Here is a 15,697-nt window from a genome sequence, read left to right as displayed (position 1 = left end):
TGCGCGTGTGTGTGTGTGTTTGTCTTCATATCCCCATGCATGATTGATGGAGATCCGATGCGATGGTGAATAATTTGAGTCAAGTGCCTCGTAAAGATTGGATCGTTGAAGTCACCGTACAGCTGACGTCACTGCAACTGTTCAGTTTGTCAGCTGCGCCTAGTCACAGATACAAGTGAGGCAAAGCATCCCAGTCCAACCAGCCCAGTCAGAAACCGTGGACACCCAGTTGAAGTAATTAAGCACAGGTTTCGAGCAAAAAGGGGGGGGGGGGGGAAGGGGAGGAGGAAACAAAACTGTCGATGGTCCGCACCACACGTTGCCATATTTATATTTTAGGACAAAATTAGTGAATCCCCGTTTTTTAAATGTTTCTTTTTGTACGATTTTGGCCGTGTCCAGTGGTAAGAGTAGTACGTCGGCAGCACGGCAGCTACTGTCGATGCACAAAGCACTCCACACCTTCGCTAAGAAACTGTGTGTCCTTGAGACCAACTAATGAGGCCAACCGTGTGTGAGTGTGTGGCTTCTAGAGTCTGTCTCTTTACCTGATGTAAAAAAATACCAAGGGAAAAACAACGCAGCGTACAGATTCTTCCCGAAAGTAGACATTAGTTTCCTTTCGATTCTTAAGAATCGGCTTTACCCTATGCTCGTTCGGAACGTGTAAAACCAAACGGCCCGCGCCAGAGCACATAGAAATAGGGGCAGTCAATTTGAACGAGAGCTTGTCCGAGCTGTAGTGATTGGAATTTGTGTGTATGCAAAAAGAAGGAACTATCATAAGCAAAAATTAATGATGTTGGAATAAAAATCCCTTCAGGGCATGGGTCGTCGAAATGGTCAACTGTGAACAGGCTCCTCTGCTCAAAACGTAGGAAGGAAGGAAATATCCGCTCAAGAGAACGGAAAAGGCGAAATTGTTGTATTTTTTTTTTGACTCCATCAAATCGTAATCAAAGGCAAACCGGGCATGCACGTGTGCGGAATATCTTCTCGAGCGTCTTCTCCTGCTGGTTGTCCTGTTGTGAAAATCCATTTCATTCCTTGGCATGCCCAGCAGCACGGATCCTGTTCGGTAATTACGAGCTGAAACCGGGAGCCAAATGAAAATTAATCTTTTCGCCGTGGCCGCTGTGTGTGTGTCTGTGTGGGGAGAGGGGGGGGGGGGGGGGGGAGGTGGAGGTCTAAAGGGTTGATGGCACGTTCTTCTACCTTCTAAATGTGTGGAACTACAAGACATTTTTATGCTACCGAATTGAGGCTTGGTGGATGCGGGCACACGATTTTTTCCCTCCTTCATGCTTCGCTCATTCTTTTACGATCTTTTGGAAGATTTAATGGATTGCGAATATTTTTAAAAGCTGAAACTCCACACAATATCCTTTTGTTTTGCAATGTTTATTTTGCATTAATGTAAAGAAATGCTTTTCTGTGGAAAAAATACTCGCTTTATGGCAACCATTATGAATGTTCTATTTTCTTGGTTTGATTCATTTTACCCTAACAATATTAAACTGTTATTAGAATACACACAGAAGAAGAATAAAAAGAACGGGTTAAACGGGATTGCCATTGGAAGGAGACGAATAAGGCAAAACTCTCAAGAACCAAAACTGGTGAGATCTCTTGGTGTCAGAGCAGCAAAGTGGTCTCGAGGACGAGGTGTGTGCCTGGTTTGTGCTTTTTTTGGTTTTGTTTTGTTTTTGTGTTGTTGTTGTGTGCCTCGCGGTTTTACTCTTATTTTATCGCGTGCCATGCCTGAGGGGCAGCGTGCTGCTGCTGTTGCTCCTGAGCTTTTATTAGCCTTTCCCTTTGCAGCAGTGAAGAAACATTTTGCAAAAGCCCACCACCATTCGCTGTTCGCCTTGGATGAGTTGGACGAAAATTTCAAGAGAACACACACACCAAAAAAAATGAACCAATAAAAAATGAGACGAAAAAAAAACTCCACATATAGAACGGAAAAATAACGAGCACGCAAAGAATTTGGAGCAAAATCAGGAAATGAAATGAAGAAAGCAAAAACAAAATGTTATGTATTGCCAAAAAAAAAAAACGCATAAAAAATTTCATCCATTCCTGATTTCTTTTGGTACTTTTGGGACCTTTTTTTCTCCTTTTCTGCGTTCGTCTGCTTCCACTTGTCGCTGTCCGTTCGTTCCCGATCCTGCCTTTCGCCAGGTCCCAGGCCTGTTCACCAATAAATTCCTTACGCGCGCTAGCAATCTTATATGCTGGTCGTATCCGTTTCCACAGATGCTTTTGTCGTCTTCATCTTTCGGTCCTCCGGTTAGTTCTGCCCGCTGGCAGCGGACAAAAATTCCCTTCCCTCACCCCCGCGTGTTCGCTCGAAACGCTTCGAACGCATAACTAACGTACGATGATGTTCGATGCGGTCCAGCTGTGGTAACATTTGGCACTTGGCATTGCTGATCTGGTGGCGGGGGAAGAGAATGTTTGGTCGGAGGTGATCGGGCCAAACGGAGATTTACAGTACACCCCTCCGAAAAAAAAGCGTTCCTTCACATTCCTTGAACCGGGTCTGGTGCGTGAGTGTGTGTTTGCGAATATGAGAAAAGAATGCAAAGCAGCAGTAGCAGGAGCAGCAGCGGCAGCAGCAACAGAACTCAAGACATGGTGTAAGGAAAGAAGGTTGTTCTGTTTATTATTTGCCCACAAAGAGAACGAGTGGATTGTGTTTTTTTGTGCGACGAGAGCATAAAGAAATGCGAAATGAATACTTTGGCCATCATCGATTTCCAAAAGCATGAGGCCTGATCAGCAATAGTGGTGATTGCTCTTTTTTTTTCAAATGATTCTGTTAAAAAAAAAACAACTGAATGCATGATAAGAGTCGCGTGTGGAAGCATTTCTTGCACATCAAGACACGGACCACAGCTGGTTTTTGTTTGTTTGTTCCAGTTTTTGGACGGTTCTTGCACATCATCGTGATGATGTGTTAGAGTATGGTGTACGATTACCATGGAACATGTAGATGCATTAAATTACGTTTTTTTAATGTCATATAAACGAATGATCTTTATTCTGCGATGAAACGCATGCATTAAAGAACATTTGGAACTGATAATTAAGACATTTCATTCCATGAATTGTCCTAACAATCCGTCCAACTATGATTGTATTATTTATGTTGTTCACGTTCAACATGTGACAGAGTTATCCGTGTTTTTTTAAAATAGCTTTGACCAAGACAAAATCCAAGAGCCTGCAGTTAAATTCGTACACTGAGCTCTGAGCGAAAAAATCTGAAATAGTTCATACAGTTCAAACTGAAACATTCAAACAGTAAGTCTCGTCGTCTATTGGCTAGACAAAATAGACTTTGTTATACAAAATTGAACCGTCCATGTCTGAAATGCTGGTATCTATATTCTGGCTGATGGCGTTTGTGAAACAATACTCTCAACTCAGCTTAGCTACGATAAATTATGGGACAAATCTTATTCTCTTAAACTGAAATCAACATGAAGTTTCAATCAATCGTTAAAGCTAAAAACGTGTTAAAAATGAGAATGGTTTCACGTTCAAAATTACTTTGATTGTAGATAGATTCGAGAATAAATTCTAGAGCTATTTTGATAGCATCGCTCCGCGTGTGTTAATGCCAACATTTCCTGGCAAAAACTACTATTTTATTATTTAGCAGGATCTGTTTCTTTCTCGAACGATGGTCACGAGTCTCTGCTCACACCGCAATACATGAAAATTAAATATAAAAAGATAAATCCACATCCTACCAGGCTGCTCCATTCGATAAAAAAAACACCCCATCCATGCAAGGAAGATTCCGTCGCTTCCGTCTGTTGATCTTGACCCTGTCACTTTTGGTTCTTTGTTTTATTTTCGTTCGTTTGTCTGCTGCTCCTTGTCGATGGTGGTCCTGCCGGTACTATAAAAGCATACAAGCATGATAAAATATAAACAAACCCCCTAAGCCGGTTCCAAAAACCCGGCAGAGTATCGCATTCGCAGCCTCGAAGCAGGCATATTATGCATTCTGATGGATTAGTATGCCATACGTGCGGCTCCACATGGCTCCACCAAAAAAAAAAAAAAAAGGTGATGATAGTAGCACGCCATCATTCTCGCATGCGTGGGCATATTATACGCGATGGAGTTTTCGATTTTTGTTTTGATTAAAATTTCGTCAACTATTCGTGTGACTGACCGCGGTACTGGATGGACGGGGGTACATATGGAGGTTGTTAGCGCTGACATTGAAAATTGTGCAGAAGTTGAGGAGAAAGCGCGCGTGCATGCTTTGTGTATTTTGACGGTGAATAACCTCTACAGGGCCTCGCTTTACTATATTATATTTTTATAATATAAAAAAAAATCTTGTCTCTTACTCTTACTAAGTTCTTCGCAATGAACGTCACCAAACTCGTCCAAAAGCAAGGCACGATGACATCATGCCCGTACATCTTGGAAAAGAAGGCTCGGTCACATTTTTCAGACACCTTGCTTACGGTGCGAACCATCGAATACTGTCCCATATTTACCGAAATTATTTGCCGCAAGAATGAAACAGCCAACCTTTTCTCACTTGGGGATGTGTTTCGTGTGGCGGATGATCTTATCGATTCGGGACGGTAAATATTTTCAGAGGCCGCATTGATGCACGTCTCGACGGCGGCATGTTCTTGCGGCCAAAAGTGCAGTAGTACGTTGCACGGCTGTTGAAGCCGCTCGTCGTCCCACTCGACGTACAAGCGAACAATTGCAACAACTGCAGGGTCCGACCAAGAGGTGCGAACCGTTTGTCTCAACCGTGTTGTTGTGATCCCGAATTCGGGGGCACTTTAACGATGCCCAATTTTGTGTGCAATACCTTCCACTTCCTCCACTGCCGTGCATTCTGTTCTGCCAACGCAAAAACGATCGCTATGCAGCGCACGCAACTATCCGTAGGGTAGAAGATTCCGAGTGGCCGAGGTAGGTGACCGAATTGATGATCGTACGGACGGTCATCGACGTTATTAACATCTCCAAACTGTCACTACCGTTGCGGTGCTTGTTGCTGATGTTGCCGGCGTTCCAAATGTGATGGAAGACATTGATTCAATGCAAATCAGTTTGTGAGACCTATATGTTGTCGGCGGGTTTTTTTTTTCTCTTACGTTCGACAAGCAAGCTACAATCCCGACACACGGCTACCGAGGTGACGATGATCAGTTTTGTTTTAGATATTTTATTTAAATTACTTTTTCCTGTTGCATCTGGTTTAAATGCGATTGAAGGTGATCATGGTATGAGCCTGTTTGTTGGTGTTTGGCATGGCAAACACAAGAAAGGGGAAAGTCAACGATCGCGTTCTATGTCGTTTCCGGTTTGCAAACTGTAAAACTAAATATCTCACCTAACCAAACCAATGTCACAGATTTATTGCTATTAGATTATTACAAAAAAATATGTTACACATTTATCTGTTTGCTACACTACTTAACCTTCACGGTGACCTCCACACCGCTGGTTAAACATAGTTGTGTGTTGACAAAAGCGTTGAAGAAGGGTTTTCTTATCTGTCAGCAAAAGCAAAAACCTGGGTGTAGGAGTGTTTGCTTAACAGGGTGCCGTAAAACTAGCGATCGCAAATGGTTTTACTTTTCATAATCCTAGTAGGTAGGTCAACAGTGGAATGTGTTGAAGTTGTCAAGGGCCTCTCTTCATTAGTAATTGGTTTTTACCATGAGTCACGAAACGATCGAGTTTTTGGATAAGATATACGATGGTGAGAATCAATTTTTTTAGTATTAACAATAAAAAAATATTACATTTTGAAGTTTGCAACCGACATACAGACATATTTGACACATAACCATTTCTTAACTAGAACTGAACATCTAACATTGTATCGTTCGTGTTAGATTGCGACAAATTGATAGCACGTTCAGAGAAAAGGGTCCATTGGTGACTTTAATTCTACAACCTGAGTGAGACGACGAAGGGATGAAAGTATATTAGCATAAGTGAATAATTACTCCGTCATGCTGCTGCAGAACTGCTTTCTCTCGTTCTCGCTTGCTTGACTTGTTATTTAACACCTTTTTTTTACATAACCATAGGTAGGATTACATATGCAAAGTCTCTCCCGCTGTGAAGTGGAACGCAATTATTATTCACCGCAGTCTACGCTAAGGTAATATCCTTTGCGGTGAAGGGTAAACGGTTCTAATCGTTGTTACAGTGCTGACCGATGCAGTACGTAATTTTATTTTTTTTGCTCGAACACATCTGTATAAGCTACTGGGGAGTGCAAAAAAAAAAGAATGCTTAATCGATAAAAATAAGCTACTTATAACCTTGATTCCTAATCTTTTTTTTCTCAATTCATCTATTTTACAGTTCCTCCAAAACCGGCCATCTTTAGCTCCCAACAACTGGTGACTGGTACCGTTCCAGAGCTACCACAGGATACGGATAGTTTCAGTGAAATCGATCTTACCGCAACAAGCGATCCGCAAACCTTCTCCCTGCCGCCCACGATCGACTACAATCCGCTGCAGGATTTGGAAGATACGGACGCACGTGCGAGCGCTAGTGGTTGTCAGTTCGGAGACAACGGGGAACCGTCGGCAACATCATCATCGTATTTGCAGCAAACGTCGGCACTGACCGCCCAGTTTGCCGCTCAATTACCGAACGTCGCGTCAACGGTATTCTCGACCTTCAGCCGTGTCATCAAGGGCAGCTCGCCGGCCCCACCATCATCATTATCGTACGCTAACGACCACCCATCAGCGTACGGTGCGCAGCCGGAATTTCAACGTACGCCCAATAATCCATATGAGCTACTATCGCCGTCATCGTCGTTAGTGCCATTAATAAATTCATCCGCGTGCGACCCATCGTCGTCCTACCCGCCGGTCGCACCGGAAAATCATTCGCATTTGGGGGTGCAATCATCTGCAGAACAGCAACTACCACCCCCACCACCACCAACGTTCTACAATCCGGAACAGGTGCCATCGGCTACTGTGCAACCGCCGCCAACCGTACCCGGATTGTCAAACACGTACCGATTAGGAGGCAGCAAGAAGAAAACGTATGCTCATATCCCCGGTCTAAGCACAACCGCCCATATTGCTGGTTCGTCCGCTGCACCATCATTTCCAGCTGCTGCCACGGTACCACCCGTGATACTTCCTCCAGGGCCACCGTCTTCCGCAGTGCCAACATCGTTGCAAGCTGCTACGGTACCACCTGTGGTGACATTTCCGCCTGTATCACCACCGTCAGTATCAACCGATATTGGCGTGCCATTTTCATCGGCATCTAACCAGCTAACGGAATCAGCTCATCAACTTGCGGAAGAACCTCCGAAGAGTAAACCGACTCTTTTTAGCTACCTTCCGAACAGCATCCTTGAGAAGCTTCCCAAACCGGGGTTCGGAAGCGAAAAAAAGGAAGAACCGTCGCCATTTGTTGGCGGAATATCAAGTGGCTCAATCGCGGATCAGTTTGTCGATGTTAATGCTACTTCAGCGATACAATCAGCAACTGTAGTGACATCAGTCGCTCCACCACCGTTGAGCAGTGCATCGTTCTTTGCGCCACCTCCTGTGGTTGAATTCACACAACAGTCACCAGGCGTTTCGCAGACACAAGCTAACTCTTTTTTCACAGCGCCCGCTCCTGAGCTGGGCGTTGAAGCATCGACAGTTACAACTGAGGCGCCAACAGCTCCTCCGCCGGCATTTTTCTCACCAGCTGAAATTCCAACCGTTCGTACCGGGCAAATAGGTGCTAGTTCTGCGAAAAGCAATCCGTACAGCTCTTCGCGTATAGCGGGAGGTGTTGGACGGTACAAGAACCCACTTGTCCCGATTGTATCGCCCGTTGCTGGATCGGTATTTTTACCAAATCAACCTCCGCCGTTAGCAGCAGGTGGACAATCTGGAAACGTACATCCGGAAGTTCCAGCAGTTGCTCAGCCGACTAATTTTACGCCTCAGATAGTTCCGGCAGCAAAGTTACCGATAGCACCGGTGTCTATTTTCGATCCCGCTGCATTTGTGCCGGTAACTTCCGATAAGAAAGAAGAACTTCAGCAGCCTGCCTTTGGTTGGGATCCGAAGATACAAGAAAGCAGTGTAAAACCAGCACCGATTCCAGTTTCTGCTCATCAGGAACAGGTGACACCGCAAGAAAAACAACAACAATCTGTTCCAGCCAAGCAAGGAAGCGATTCTCTGCTATTTCCCACATCAAGTAGCAACCTTGATGCACTTGGTTCAGGAATAAATACTGACCGTAAACCTGCGTTTTCAGGAACAATTTTCAATCCGTATGCTGCTCCTCAGGAACATCGGGCAGAACAAGTGGACAGTCCTGCTAATGTCCAATCGCAACCTATCACTGTAATTGAGCCTTCGTTTTACAAATCGGAAAACGTTTCCGTCGCAACATCTACTGCAACCACTGCTAGCTTTCCACAATTTTCTGTTCCATTGAGCGGCGTTGAATCAGTACAAAAACAATTTGACACGTTTACCTTTGGAGGACCGCCGACCCACGAAGCTTTCGTTGTTCCGACGACACAAACCACTCCATCGTTCCTGGTAACAGAACCAGCACCGCCGACAATCGGTAGCACAAAACCTATCGTCGATAGTCGTTCAAAATCCAGCGAAAACGTCCTGTCGCCACCACCACGACCGAACTCGAACCTTAGCGAACCGGCAGAAATCTTTCCTGGTTCTGTGCCACCGGCAGACATTTTCCGACCGGATCTATCCGGACCACGTGCAACTTTGGTACAAAAACAAACAGAGGAAAAGCAAAGTGCAGTAGCAGCAACAGCAGGAGCACAAGATCCTAACGGCAACAATTTATTTAACTTTTTTGCTTCAAAAACTGCACCAGTGTCTGTTTCGTCGGGAAAACAGTTTGAAGAATCACTAGGCAACGAAAATTTGATATATCCCATTCAAACGACGGTGTTTCCTACTAAACCAACGCCCGAACCAACACCTGCTATAAATCCGCTTGATTTCTTCAATAGTAATACGATCGTCACGCAGGAAACCGTCGCCGCAGATAACGCCTCCAAAACGGGTCAGACAATTTCATCCGTACCGTTATTTAACTTTTTCGGACGCACTGCCGATCCGATTTCGACTTCATCTACCGCGACGGTAGCACCGGTCGAAAACGCATCAGTTCCGGTAGTTACTTTAGATCCTGCAACCGGGTGGAAACAAAAAGATTCTGTGAAGGAATCTGGAAAATCTGGCACTGATCAAGCTGTCTCACCAGCTTCCGTATCGAACGTTAGTAGCTTCAGTAACTTAAACGATCGGTCCGACGAGGAAGGCGAACCAGAAGTGACACCAATTGAAAACGCTTCCAACGAACCGATCTTCAGTAGCGATAATTTGTTCGATTTTAAATCATCCGCCTATCAGGACGGAGGAGTTTTCTCGCGAGACACCAACCGTACCTACGACACGTACGACGGAAACAGCAGTATGGCAGCGATGGCAACCACAAGCGTTGGTGCACAGGATGGCACCACTACCAACACAGGAACATCGGTTGCTGAATCGAGCACTACGAATATTGCCTATCGCCCGACATACAATCATTGGTTTTATCGGCGTGAAGTTGAAGGGAAAAGTATCTGGTCACCATTCACGATGGCTGATTCGATGGCACTAGAGGACGGGTTAACGACACTGTTAGCAAGAGGCGACAATGAGGCAGAAAATGACAGCAATCCGCCGGTAATCGTCCACACCGATGGTGGACGGTACGATGTATCGATCAAGGAACGGAAAAGAACTCCGGTATACTGGAAGGGACCCGCTAATGAGGTGCGCCGATGTTCTTGGTTCTACAAAACAGTCGACTCTCGGTTCGTACCGTACGAGGAGGAGGTTGCTGATCTGCTCGAACGCGAGTACAAAGAGGCGGCCACCTCGGGTGAATGGCACAGGCGTATTACGCTCCCGAACGGTGAAACGGTCGTCTTTCATGGACCATCAGTAATTGTACACTTCCTGCAGACACAAAACCCTGACGCTTGGGGCAGTGGCAGCTCTCCGGTACCTTCCACGACGAACCGTCCGCGGGTAGTGAAGCGTGGTATCGACGAGTTTAACATTGATGACGATGAGCCAGAAAAGATTGACCACTTACTGTTCATGGTGCACGGTATTGGCGAGGCTTGTGATCTGCGGTTCCGGCGCGTTGAGGAAGTAGTGGACGAATTTCGAAGCATTTCAGCTCAACTCGTACAAAGCCACTATCGCTCGTCGTTCGATCGGGGTGATGTGGGACGGGTTGAGATTCTGCCCATCTCCTGGCACGATGATCTCCACTCGGAAGAGTCCGGTGTCGATGAGAAGCTAAAATCGATCACGCTTCCTTCGATTCCGAAGCTTCGTCACTTTACCAACGACACGCTGCTGGACGTGCTGTTCTACACGAGCCCAATGTTCTGCCAGAGCATTATCGATGCGGTGGGTAAATCATTGAACCGGCTGTATGCGCTCTTCTGTCAGCGCAATCCAACGTTTAGTGGCCGCGTTTCGTTGGCGGGTCATTCGCTTGGATCGTTGATACTGTTCGATCTACTCTGCCATCAGAAGAGGGTGGAACAGAAGCATTCGAGCGAACCGGAAAATTCGGTAAGTTTAGGTTAGGTGGGAATAAAAAGGGATATCGTCCCGATGGTGTCTGCAATAATTATTGTATTTGGGCTGGTTGTAGGAGAATCCAGATGATGATTCTATTTCCCCGCTAACACCACACCATGCCGTTGCGAAACATCGACCATTGGTGCGGAAATGCTCACAACAAATCAACTACGAGGTTGGTCCCGCCGGTACTGGCCAACCGTACATAACCTACCCGCAGCTAATGTTCCAACCAAAAATGTTCTTTGCGCTCGGATCACCGATCGGTATGTTCGTGACGATACGCGGAATCGATGCACTGGGGCAAGACTTTAAGCTACCGACGTGCGATGGATTCTTTAACATCTTCCATCCGTACGATCCGGTGGCGTACCGGATCGAAGCTCTCATCAATCCGGACCTGAGCACATTGGCGCCCGTACTGATTCCACACCATAAAGGCCGCAAACGGATGCATTTGGAGCTGAAGGAAACGGTGATGCGGGTTGGTAACGATTTGCGACAGCGCGTAACGGACGTGTTCCGCAATACGCTGGACACGGTGTATGCGCTGACGGCAATGGGCACGCGACCCGATTCTAAAGCGATACAGAAGGAGGTGGATAAGGTGTTGCAGGATCAGTTGACGTTTGAAACCACGGGCTCGACGTCTAACCTGTCCGGTACGAGCGATGTCGATAGTGGTGAGACGAATCTGCCGCTTGGAAAACTTAACCAATCGCGGCGTGTCGATTATGTGCTGCAGGAGGCACCGTTTGAATTCATAAACGAGTACTTGTTTGCGTTGACTAGTCACGTGTGTTACTGGTAAGTAGGAGCGAAAGTAAAAATTCCTACCGGAGCAAAATGTAATTTCTCACTATAGTGAGAAGCGCCTGTTCACTATAGTGAGAAGCAAAATTTGTTTCCTAGGGACGTTCCGTAATGGATTTAAATTACTCTATTAATTTTGTAGGGATTCCGAGGATACGATGCTATTTCTGATGAAGGAAATCTACAGCAGTCTTGGCGTACAGACGGACCATCAAGTACCGCAGCAAACGATGACTATCGAGCGACCACTCGCCGCCACCAGTCCCGTCGTGGGTGCTTCGTCTTGTTCGTTAAATAGCAATTACAATCTTTTCCCACACGACTTGCAGTCACGTGAGGGTCCCGAGAACCGGCTATAGTTTGCGGGACATGAGTAGGATAAAGCACGTTGTAAATTCCGATTGTTTGACACACAGAGGGACTATGGATCGGGAGCCTTAGGCTATCCGGATGGTTGTAGTATCCTTAGCTAGTTGCATGTTTTAAGTAGTCCTTATTTAAGTTTTGTTTTTAATAGAAGGCACGATGTAAAATTATATTCTTTTCGTGAGCAGTGTTTCCAGGATTGTCTATTCATTTTGTCAACTCAGTCACAGATTAGTAGATGTACGAAACTTAATATATCAACGCAAAACAGCGCACATTGTATCGTGCTAGGTTAGGTAAAATAAAATATAGCAAGAAAATTAAAACGATAACCGTTAGTGTCCATTTTTCTCTCACCTACTTCATACTGAACAATTTAATGTACAATACAGTGCATAACAGAACAGAAGAGCTATTTTTTTGAGACTAACTGGAAAAGTTGAAGAGATAGATAAAAGTGATGTTCTGCAAAGTTTTATAATTGCACTCCAAGGTTCACTAAACAAAAAAAATCAATATTTTTTTTACATTATCCGGTAGTTTCTTTCACTACCTGTTTTTTTACCGAATTTTAAAATGTTGATTTACATAAAACATTATGAATTTTCGAATGTGGCCCTGTAGTTACGATATTTGATGTTATTTTTCAACTCAGTAAAAAACGTAATGGTGTGCGTAAAATATTAAAAAATGTGATTTTCATTCCCTAATACTTTGCAGAACATCACTTTTACCTATTTCTACAACTTTTCTTGTTTCTCTCAAAAACTAGTGGCCCAGTTTTTCTGTTTCGCACTGTACAACAATATGTCTCATGCAGCGAGATGAATGAAACTTCTCACCACTGTGATCTCTCGTCTCAACAAAAACCTGTAGAGACAACCACGATCATAGAACGTCTCATAAAAAGTACATAATAGACCAATTTGGTAGCCTGTGACCTTGTAACCATTCAATTCTATTCATTCAAGCACAGCAAACTCTTTATTACAACAAGTGAAACCTTTATTGGGTACATCAATCCGATTCGTTTTCCCACTCCTGCAATCAAATCTTCAACTGGGCCGACTTAGTAACGACCTTGTCACCGTAAAGTGCTACAATCGGGTTTACTTCTTCGTTCACAAACTCAACCACCTGATCGGCGGCCCGACCGGTGAACGTTTTCGGATCCAGTATGCTACCGAGCTGGCCCAGAATCGGTGCAAAGTACGGATCAGCCCGGATACGATCGACCAGATCATTATCCTTGCCGTGCTGTTTAACCTGTGCACCAGCCTCGTGTGACAATACACGAATCTTCTCGTGGCACACCTGTCGATCACCGCCCGCCTTCACCATCGCCATAATGACGTTCTCGGTCGACATGAAGGGTAGCTCCTGGGCGATGTTACGCTCAATCACCTTCGGATATACCACCAAACCCTGGGAGATGTTGAGCAGCGTTAGCAAACAAGCATCTGCCGAAAGGAACGCTTCCGACAGTGTTAGTCGCCGGTTGGCCGAATCATCCAGCGTACGCTCGAGCCACTGCACTGCCAGCGTGTTGGCAGCGTTTGCTTGCAGCGTAATCATGTGCCGTGCCAACGCACAGCAACGCTCCGAACGCATCGGGTTACGCTTGTACGGCATAGCCGAACTACCGATTTGGGTCTGTTCGAACGGTTCCTCCAGCTCTTTGCGCGAAGCGAGCAGCCGCAGATCGGAACACATCTTGTGCACGGTAGCACCGAGACTAGCCAGCGCGGACACAATTTCCAGATCCACCTTGCGCGAATACGTCTGCCCAGTGACGGCGTAATACCGCTCGAAACCGGCCAGCTTCGTGACGGTTTGGTCGAGCTGACGCACCTTCGCGCTATCGCCAGCAAAAAGCTGCAAAAAGGAGGCCTGCGTTCCGGTCGTACCCTTCACGCCACGGAAGCGCAAATTATCCCGGCAGGCGCGCAGTGCACGTTCGTCCATCAGCAAATCTTGGATCCATAGGGAGCAACGCTTTCCGACCGTCGTTAGCTGGGCCGGCTGCAGGTGAGTGAATCCGAGCGCAGGCAGATCGCGATACTGCATAGCAAATTGTGCCAGCTGCTTGATCACACCGACCAGCTTCGGTAGCAGCTGATCGAGCGCTTCCTTCAGAATGAGCAGATCCGTGTTATCGCCCACAAAGCAGGACGTGGCTCCGAGATGAATGATGGGAGCGGCCAGCGGGCACTGTTTGGCGAACACGTGCACGTGTGCCATCACGTCGTGGCGGGTGAGCGCTTCCTCAGCGGCAGCCGCCTTGAAGTCGATGTCTTCGACGTGTTTTTCCATCTCCCGGATTTGCTCGTCCGTGATGTCCAAACCCAATTCCTGCAAGCAAAAGTACAAATTAATTCACATTACAGCATAGCAACACGAGCAAAAACAAAAAGGTACGTACCTTTTCTGCTTTCGCCAACAGAATCCATAACTTGCGCCAGGTGGAAAACTTGTGCTGATCACTGAACAGATATTGCATTTCTTTGCTCGCATATCGAGTGCTCAGTGGGGAACGGTAGCCACGGAATTCAGCGTTCAGTTCGGCCATCTTTCGGTATTGGTATTCGGTGTAGAAAAGCCGGGAACAAATAGTTCGCAACTGGTCACAAACTCACTCTTCAATGGACTGGATCGTCCGATCTCTGATCGTACACTGTTGGTAACTGACTGTGGCTGCGTAACGTACCGCCCCAATCTCAGATCTGATAAGTCGACTAGGTTTTACGTACGGCGCAAGGACTTTTGGTTGCCGTTGTTTGTTGTTTTGGGGGCCCTAGTGATAAGGGTCAAATTGCGTAAAGAAAACACATGGCATGTTGTTTACAATCTTACCGCTCATCTTGTTGCTATTCTTGCCGTTCTGGAATGTAACTAGAATAAAACTGGGTTAAGAAGATCAACATGATGGTTTATTTTATAAGAATAACGCTAGAAATAACTCAAAAAATGCGTTTGATTACGAAATTGAGCTCATTTTTATCGTAAATTAAACATTTTTTGTTAATTTGTTAACGATATTTTTGATTGGCTTCTGGTGGTGTCAAATGAAGTTTATAGCAACGGCTTGTGTACTTGAAATTATTCGACAGGGTGATTGTGATCATATTTTTTAACAAAAAAATAGTTTGTTCTTATAATTTGGCTGCTTACAATTCTTAAAAATATATGAGAAATATTACCAAAGAATCGATTTTTCGTATCCAAACTGAAAAAAGTAATTAAATCAGTAAAACAAAGCGCATTTTTGTAGTAGACACCCGGTACTGGTGCTTGTACACAAGCTTGCACGCTTCTGCACAACTTGATGTGGTTCTCACCGTAGTTGATGGAAAACGGTCTGCATTTGGTCTTCATATTTGCTCCATTTGAGCATGTACTTGGCTAAACAAGCCCTGGGCGGTCGACATATAAAACTTGAAATCTGTAACCCTAAAAATTTATTTGTGGTATGTAGCTGGAAAAGCCACAGTCCAGCGGAAACGATGCGAAAGGGATGTGAAACGCGATTCTGCGGTGTGTGAGTGACCGTTATCGCTACCAATTGGCCTCATGAATACACACTATCAGTAACGGTGTGCATAGTAGGCGGCCGCCGAGGGCCTCTAATGTTTGATGGAGGTAGGCCCCGGCAACTCATCCCGCCTACGGCCTCTTCCGCTTGATCAGTTCTTCAGCCGCTCGAACCGCCACTGAACATTTCCGGTCTGCTTGAGTTAACTTATCTCTAACTCCAACTATCATTGCTAGTCTGGATGGGATTCGATACTCTTTCCTGTCGTGCAGGATACAAAAGGAAAACAAAATTTTTCACATTAATATCTCTTCTTGGCAAT

General features: G+C 45.5%; 2 protein-coding genes across 2 annotated transcripts in view; one reads left to right on the top strand and one right to left on the bottom strand.

Moving 5' to 3' along the window:
• LOC126556641 (uncharacterized) overlaps positions 1–11,839 on the top strand; it is a 40,876-nt gene extending 29,037 nt beyond the window's left edge. Inside the window, exons 2-4 of the mRNA XM_050212029.1 lie at positions 6,370–10,655; positions 10,738–11,471; positions 11,620–11,839. Coding sequence (XP_050067986.1) covers positions 6,370–10,655; positions 10,738–11,471; positions 11,620–11,836 — 5,237 coding nt within the window. The 3' untranslated portion in view covers positions 11,837–11,839. The remainder of the gene's footprint in view (positions 1–6,369; positions 10,656–10,737; positions 11,472–11,619) is intronic.
• Positions 11,840–12,854: 1,015 nt separating this feature from the next.
• On the bottom strand, positions 12,855–14,424 carry LOC126557886 (adenylosuccinate lyase). Its single transcript, XM_050213795.1, has 2 exons — positions 14,266–14,424; positions 12,855–14,195 (listed from the first exon to the last, which is right to left on the bottom strand). Exons 1-2 carry the CDS (start codon positions 14,410–14,412, stop codon positions 12,891–12,893), a joined length of 1,452 nt encoding a protein of 483 aa, XP_050069752.1. The 5' UTR covers positions 14,413–14,424; the 3' UTR covers positions 12,855–12,890.
• Between the last annotated feature and the right edge of the window lie 1,273 nt (positions 14,425–15,697).

Source organism: Anopheles maculipalpis, chromosome 2RL (genome assembly GCF_943734695.1).
Source record: "Anopheles maculipalpis chromosome 2RL, idAnoMacuDA_375_x, whole genome shotgun sequence".
NCBI lineage: Eukaryota > Metazoa > Arthropoda > Insecta > Diptera > Culicidae > Anopheles > Anopheles maculipalpis.
The sequence above is the reverse complement of the archived record's forward strand: the minus strand, read 5'-3'. Positions and strand labels throughout refer to the sequence as shown.